The sequence below is a fragment of the Oncorhynchus masou genome, chromosome 1 (genome assembly GCF_036934945.1).
Source record: "Oncorhynchus masou masou isolate Uvic2021 chromosome 1, UVic_Omas_1.1, whole genome shotgun sequence".
In the NCBI taxonomy this organism is placed as follows: Eukaryota; Metazoa; Chordata; class Actinopteri; order Salmoniformes; family Salmonidae; genus Oncorhynchus; species Oncorhynchus masou.
Window position 1 is genome coordinate 75,496,866 of NC_088212.1, and position 7,673 is coordinate 75,504,538.

A 7,673-nucleotide genomic window follows, 5' to 3' on the forward strand; every position below is an offset into this window, starting at 1 on the left:
CGAGTGCTAACAGGTACACGCACGCGATGGCATTTGACAGTTTTTATCACGACTTGTTTCAAAACAGACCCCGCTCAGAAGGGTGTGTTGTAGATGCTGAGGTCTAGAAGACTCTATTCTGGGTCTTAATACATATAACTTACCTTTGAGTAAGTTCCAATTGGGATATTGATTAACACAACAGGGATCCGAAGTCAAACACTTTGGATAGCTTACACAAGCAGACAAGACAATATAGTATCTTATCTCAATCGAATGTTTTATCATCCATGACACACTTGATAGGTTGGCTACATTTGTTTCCTATAAGTTAATAAGACGCACACGTCTTCCCATTGTCCTTATATGCACCACCGTTATACTGTTGACAGGTTGAGTGAGATTTATCAAACTGTCAAAGATGAGTCTCTTGATTAAAAGTACTTCGGGGCTGTAAGTTCTCTCGCTTGGGATAGGCTACACCTTTGCACGCTATCGAAATCTGTTGCAATGAGTAGGCCTAAAGGAAAGATTGCCAAAGGGTTTATGACTTAATAACCAATGCGTAACAGTTTCCTGTTAATTAATTTATGGAACAAGTATTTAAAGCGGAAATGTTGATGTTTGCTAATAATAAAATATAAAAATGAATACCACTGGAAACAGACTAGACACTGATGGTAAATTTACTTTAGAAAATATTGTGGGCCCAAAGTGATTAAGCTTGTGTCCTTAAATTAGGTGTGGAAGAGTTCATGTTCAATAGATCATCGATAATAAATATTTGGATCTGGCCCAAAGTACTGTCATCCTTATACAATGTGCTTTATATAATTGTTTTCATGAATATGTTCCATATACTTTAATATAAATAGTTCATAACATGTTGATAAGGAGTGGGTGAATTGCCTTTTTTCAATATGGCTTATTAGCCTACTGCCTACCATAGCCTGCAAAATTAGGCCCAATACTCTAACATTAATGGGGAAAAAATCATAATAAAATACATATAAATATTTAGGCCTAAACAAATAAATAAAACAAAAAAATACAAATATAATTACCACATCTATAACATTATAAGTAAGATGTGTAGTATGATGAATAGGTATGATAGTGATTATAAGTCTACATCTCCATGGTTGTGCTAATGATTATGATGATATATTATGATTAAAAGTTAGGCTGATTGTATTATTGTATTGTTATTACACAATAACACATTTAACATGCTCTATTTCAATTGCAAATATAATTGGTGATCATTCCACAAATCAATGGGTCTTTCTCTGTATAGTGTGTTTTATAACTCCCTCCAACAGGCTAATGAACATCTGAAAAGAGACTCATCCAATTATTCTGATATAAACCTAAAATCAAATCTAAAATGTAAAAAAAAAACGTTTTAAAGTCATATGAATGTGGAATAGCCTACTGAGAATGACTTGTTTGAGAATTAAACATTCAGTCTATTGAATTTCCCTATGGTTAGACATTCTAAAATGTTTTTATAACAAACTATATGAAATTGTATGTACATCTTTTTTTAATAGGGCCCATCACTGATATATCAGAGAAAGCATGCACTCATAGAAAAAAATATTTTACTCCTTAGACATTTCTTTTTATAATAAATGCAAGCTTACATTATTTATATATATATATATATATATATATATATATATATATATATATATATATATATATATATATATATATACAGTTGAAGTCGGAAGTTTACATACACCTTAGCAAAATACATTTAAACTCTGTTTTTCACAATTCCTGACATTTAATCCGAGTAAAAATTCCCTGTCTTAGGTCAGTTAGGGTCACCACTGTATTTTAAGAATGTGAAATGTCAGAAAAGTAGTAGAGAGAATGATTAATTCAGCTTTTATTTCTTTCATCACATTCCCAGTGGGTCAGAATTTTACATACACTCAATTAGTATTTGGTAGCATTGCCTTTAAATTGTTTAACTTGGGTCAAACGTTTCGGGTAGCCTTCCACATGCTTCCCACAATAAGTTGGGTGAATTTTGGCCCATTCCTCCTGACAGAGTTGGTGTAACTGAGTCAGGTTTTGTAGGTCTCCTTGCTCGCACATGCTTTTTCAGTTCTGCCCACAAATTTTCTATGGGATTGAGGTCAGGGCTTTGTGATGGCCACTCCAATACCTTGACTTGGGGTCATTGTCCATTTGGAAGACCCATTTGCGATCAAGCGTTAACTTCCTGACTGATGTCTTGAGATGTTGCTTCAATATATCCACATAATTTTCTTTCCTCATGATGCCATCTATTTTGTGAAGTGCACCAGTTCCGCCTGCAGCAAAGCACCCCCACAACATGATGCTGCCACAACCGTGATTCATGTTTAGGATGGTGTTCTTCGGCTTGCAAGCCAAACATAGCGATGGTTATTATGGCCAAACAGTTCTAATTTTGTTTCATCAGACCAGAAAACATTTCTCCAAAAATTATGATCTTTGTCCCCATGTGCAGTTGCAAACCGTAGTCTGGCTTTTTTATGCGGTTTTGGAGCAGTGGCTTCTTCCTTGCTGAGCGGCCTTTCAGGTTATGTCGATATAGGACTAGTTTTACTGTGGATATAGATACTTTTATGCCTGTTTCCTCCAGCATCTTCACAACGTCCTTTGCTGTTGTTCTGGGATTGATTTGCACTTTTCGCAACAAAGTACGTTCATATCTAGGAGACAGAACGCGTCTCCTTCCTGAGCGGTATGATGGCTGCGTGGTCCCATGGCATTTATACTTGCATACTATTGTTTGTACAGATTAACTTAGTACCTTCAGGCATTTGGAAATTGCTTCCAAGGATGAACCAGACTTGTGGAGGTCTACAATTTATTTTCTGAGGTCTTGGGCTGATTTCTTTAGGTTTTCCCATGATGTCAAGCAAAGAGGCACTGAGTTTGAAGGTAGACCTTGAAATACATCCACAGGTACACCTCCAATTGACTCAAATGATGTCAATTAGCCTATCAGAAGCTTCTAAAGCCATGACATAATCTTCTGGAATTTTCCAAGCTGTTTAAAAGCACAGTCAATAAAGTGTATGTAAACTTCTGACCCACTGGAATTGTGATACAGTGAATTATAAGTGAAATAATCTGTTTGTAAACAATTGTTGGAAAAATTACTTGTGTCATGCACAAAGTAGATGTCTTAACCGACTTGCAAAACTATAGTTTGTTAACAAGACATTTGTGGAGAGGTTGAAAAACGAGTTTTATTGACTAAGTGTATGTAAACTTCCGACTTCTACTATATATATATATATATATATATATATATATATATATATACACACTACTCAGTGATGTTTCCGCTTGATATTTTATTACACCTCTCCTTCAGAGACAGCCGCTGCTGCTGGCAAGCCAAGAGAGGGAGAGAGGTTACGTCACTCAGACATCAGCCAATGGAGCTGAGAAGCGCTCTATAAAAGAAGTTCCCATTCTTACTTTTAAGTACAGAGAAACGGAGTTCTCTTATAGCAAGAGAAAAAGCTTTGTATAAATATAACCTCACCTGCAAACTTCTTCGATCTCCCTGCAAGACGGCTCAATTGGCTCATAACGGAAGGTAATAAAAATGGTAAACATATGTTGGAATAGCAGGTGTCTTTTTGTTGTGAATGAAGTCACGAAATAACATTTATTAACTAGTTTGCACATAATATTAGGACGTTTTTTTCCTTCTTTTTAAAAATACAATATAACAAGCTACAAAATGCATTATACACTGTTATCTTGTACCGTTTATTCTTGAGTCTTCTTTTTAGTATAATCTATTCGAAGTAAATGTACGTACGTGTAGGCAATGTAACAGTTAAGGGCTTTAAAACATTTTTTTATACTATACAGCCTTTTATGTAGCCTATGTTTAATAGTACAAGACAGGTAGAGTAAGGTGGCTTGCAAAAGCGCGAAAAGTGTGAGTGCACCATGCGTAAAGTACATGGGGCTGTATGCGTAAAGCATGCAGTCAGCATGGCATCACTCGTGCGTAATTCTCCCAACGCAATTTTTGAACAATGTTATCGAGCAATGTTTATTACTCAGCTGGAGTATTTTTCTCCTCACTATTAATCACTAAAACATGTACCTCTCCTTCTTACAGATTGTGCACAAGCCACTAAAAAAACATATAAAAATGGTTCTGATGATACTACCCATTATCGGCTCAGTTTCTGTGTCTGAGGGGCTGGTGGCCATAGTAACACTATGCCTGGTGTACATGCTCATGAAGTACAAGCACACAGAGATCCCAGAGGGACTAAAACGGCTCCCAGGACCAAAGCCTCTGCCCATCATCGGGAATGTGCTGGAGGTGCACAATAACCCTCACCTCAGCCTGACTGCCATGAGCGAGCGCTACGGCTCAGTCTTCCAGATCCAAATAGGGATGCGGCCTGTGGTTGTTCTGAGTGGCAATGAGACAGTCCGCCAGGCTCTTATCAAGCAAGGGGAAGACTTCGCCGGGAGGCCGGATCTATACAGCTTCAAATTCATCAACGACGGCAAGAGCTTGGCCTTCAGCACCGACAAGGCTGGGGTGTGGCGCGCCCGCCGCAAGCTAGCTATGAGCGCCCTCCGCTCTTTCGCCAACCTGGAGGGATCGACCCCAGAGTACTCCTGTGCCCTGGAGGAGCATGTCTGCAAGGAGGGAGAGTACTTGGTAAAACAGCTGACCTCTGTCATGGATGTCAGTGGCAGCTTTGACCCCTTCCGCCATATTGTTGTATCGGTGGCCAACGTCATCTGTGGAATGTGCTTCGGCCGGCGCTACAGCCATGATGACCAGGAGCTGTTGGGCTTGGTGAACATGAGTGATGAGTTTGGGCAGGTGGTGGGCAGCGGCAACCCTGCAGACTTCATTCCCATCCTTCGTTACCTGCCCAACTGCACCATGAAGAGGTTTATGGATATCAATGACCGTTTCAACACCTTTGTGCAGAAGATTGTCAGTGAGCACTATGAAAGCTATGACAAGGTAAATAATACATTGCATCATGTTTCAAAGATGTTACATGTTTCATTCCATGTTTGATCTATTGCTGTTTGTTGTCTGTGATAGTGATTGTCCATTGTTCTGTTTTCAGGACAACATTCGTGACATCACTGACTCCCTCATTGACCACTGTGAGGACAGGAAACTAGATGAGAACGCCAACATCCAGGTTTCTGATGAGAAGATTGTGGGCATTGTCAATGATCTGTTTGGGGCAGGTGAGTTGAGTAAAAATAACGCGACAGTTATGCTGAGTCACTCCATATCATTTGAACAAATGTACATTTGTAAGATGTTTTAATTATGCAATGCGGCTTCTGTCTCCCTCTCAAGGTTTTGACACCATCAGCACAGCTCTGTCATGGGCTGTTGTGTACCTTGTGGCTTATCCAGAGATCCAGGAAAGACTGCATCAGGAACTGAGTAAGTTGAACCTTGCTGGTTTTAACAGATAGTTCTGTTCCCTAAATGAAATGAGTCATCCACAGAGATCCTATAAATCAGTTCTATATGTAATTCTATAGAGTCATGATTCAAAAGATTGTGGCTTACTGCCCTGTCACTACCTGTCCCATTCTTTTTTGATATCCAATGTTCTCTATTGTCCTCCCAACAGAGGAAAAGGTGGGAATGATTCGTACTCCCCGTCTCTCAGACAAAATTAACTTACCTCTGCTGGAAGCCTTCATCCTGGAGATCTTCCGACACTCTTCCTTCCTGCCGTTCACCATCCCACACTGGTGAGTTGCACTTGCACCTGCTCAAACACAAATTTACATTATCAGCCAAACTGACATTTACAATATCAGCCAAACAGACATTTACAATATCAGATACACATTATAGACACATGGCATGGTCTGACTGGTATTGTCAATATTTTTTTAGCACGATCAAGGATACATCGCTCAATGGCTACTTCATTCCCAAGGACACCTGTGTCTTCATCAACCAGTGGCAGGTCAACCATGACCCGTGAGTAGTATTTTTAAACTAAAACCTCTCAACCCTATTACTATGCAACTACTGTGCAAAAACAGTGTTGTTAATGTAGTAATTACAGTTACTACACAGGTATAACAAGAACCTAATGTAAATTGTTACCTCTGTGCTCTTCAGGGAGCTGTGGAAGGAGCCTTCTTCATTCAACCCTGACCGTTTCCTGAGTGCTGATGGGACAGAACTCAACAAGCTGGAGGGGGAGAAGGTGCTCGTATTCGGCATGGGCAAGCGCCGCTGCATCGGTGAGGCCATCGGACGCAACGAGGTCTACCTCTTCCTGGCCATCCTGCTCCAAAGGCTGCGCTTCCAGGAGAAACCTGGGCACCCGCTGGATATGACCCCAGAGTACGGCCTCACCATGAAGCACAAGCGCTGTCAGCTGAAGGCTAGCCTGCGGCCATGGGGGCAGGAGGAGTGAGGGCCATGGTCACATTTATGATTCTCAACATCACTATAACTGATTTATAGTTAGCCCTACATACTTGATGGCATGAGATGAGTTCAGATTTAAATGTCAGAGGGTACATTTTCTCTCTAGGAACGACTGGGCTTGACACCTCTCTTGATTCATTGGAGAATTAACAGCGAGGGAAATCTGAGTCAAATTGTAGACAATTTGAAATCGATAAAATTATAATCTGAAATGGTATGTAGGGGGATTTCGAACAAGTGTTGTATTGGATAAAGGACCTTCACAAACTCATAGAGTTGATTAGTTTCAATGACCAGCATACCACAGGGCCTCCTAGAGTTTGTCAGGTGTTGCATCAGGAGATATCAGGAGAGACTATAGCTGTTTAGCTGCCTTTTTGTTCTACATCATCGTGTTTTACTGCTCCTCTTGCCTTGATCACAGCTCATATACTGTATCAGATCGCTTTAAAGAGGATACATCTTTAAAACATATACATAAATCCATGATGGGGTTTTAAAGAGCATTGTTATTTAGTTCTATGTTTGGGTATAATTTTTTGCTACAGAATTTTTTGAGGCAAAAATGTTACAACCTACATCATAAAGTGCCTGTTCTCGTACTTTTTTAGTTATTGTTCAGGTGGTCACAGACAGAGTTGAATGGATGTATCCTCCCAATTCTAAGCTAGATATTTTTATTCCACTGAATAAATCAGTCAAATGTGGACACAACACACTGAAGCTATGTTCGTATCCCACCAACATGTGATTGATTGTTTGTGTACATTTTTAAGCCTAGATGTAATTTGGAAAGTCCTTTTTTGAAATGTGCCTAAAATGTGTATATATTGTGGTGGCTTTGTCAGGATACCAAAATACGTATGTATTAGTGACTGTGTTATAAATGTCAACATTTTATAATGTAACGAAGGACTCTCGATAACTAAAACCCCAACTGTATACACTATGCATTGTGTTGTTGGTAGCTATCTAGGTAGCTACTGAAATAAAAGCTGAAAATCAATAAACTTGTGCTCTCTTTTTTTATCTCATTGACAACCCATGCATGCATTCACAAGCTAATATACACAGGCCAATCATTAGGAGAGGACATCGGTATTTGGCTGATCAAAGAGTACATCTGTAACACTACTAGCTAGATGAGATAGGGTTGGATATCATCACTTACCTGTGTACAAGACTTGGACTTCTACTACAAAAGCAAGCAGCACACAAGTGA

At 39.4% G+C, this 7,673-nt stretch overlaps 1 protein-coding gene across 1 annotated transcript; it reads left to right on the top strand.

The window, feature by feature from the left end:
• The first annotated feature begins 3,457 nt into the window (after positions 1-3,457).
• Positions 3,458-7,461, top strand: LOC135550731 (cytochrome P450 1A1). The gene is made up of 7 exons (XM_064981792.1): positions 3,458-3,589; positions 4,127-4,999; positions 5,109-5,235; positions 5,351-5,440; positions 5,634-5,757; positions 5,906-5,992; positions 6,137-7,461. Exons 2-7 carry the CDS (start codon positions 4,160-4,162, stop codon positions 6,435-6,437), a joined length of 1,569 nt encoding a protein of 522 aa, XP_064837864.1. The 5' UTR covers positions 3,458-3,589; positions 4,127-4,159; the 3' UTR covers positions 6,438-7,461.
• Positions 7,462-7,673: the final 212 nt, after the last annotated feature.

What these genes read in the sequence shown, in the direction of transcription:
- LOC135550731 (XM_064981792.1), top strand. Translation starts at nt 4,160, where the DNA reads ATGGTTCTGATGATACTACCCATTATCGGCTCAGTTTCTGTGTCTGAG. An exon ending in AAGACTGCATCAGGAACTGA is followed by an intron (nt 5,441 to 5,633) that starts GTAAGTTGAACC and finishes TCCTCCCAACAG; the next exon opens with AGGAAAAGGTGGGAATGATT. An exon ending in CCGTTCACCATCCCACACTG is followed by an intron (nt 5,758 to 5,905) that starts GTGAGTTGCACT and finishes ATATTTTTTTAG; the next exon opens with CACGATCAAGGATACATCGC.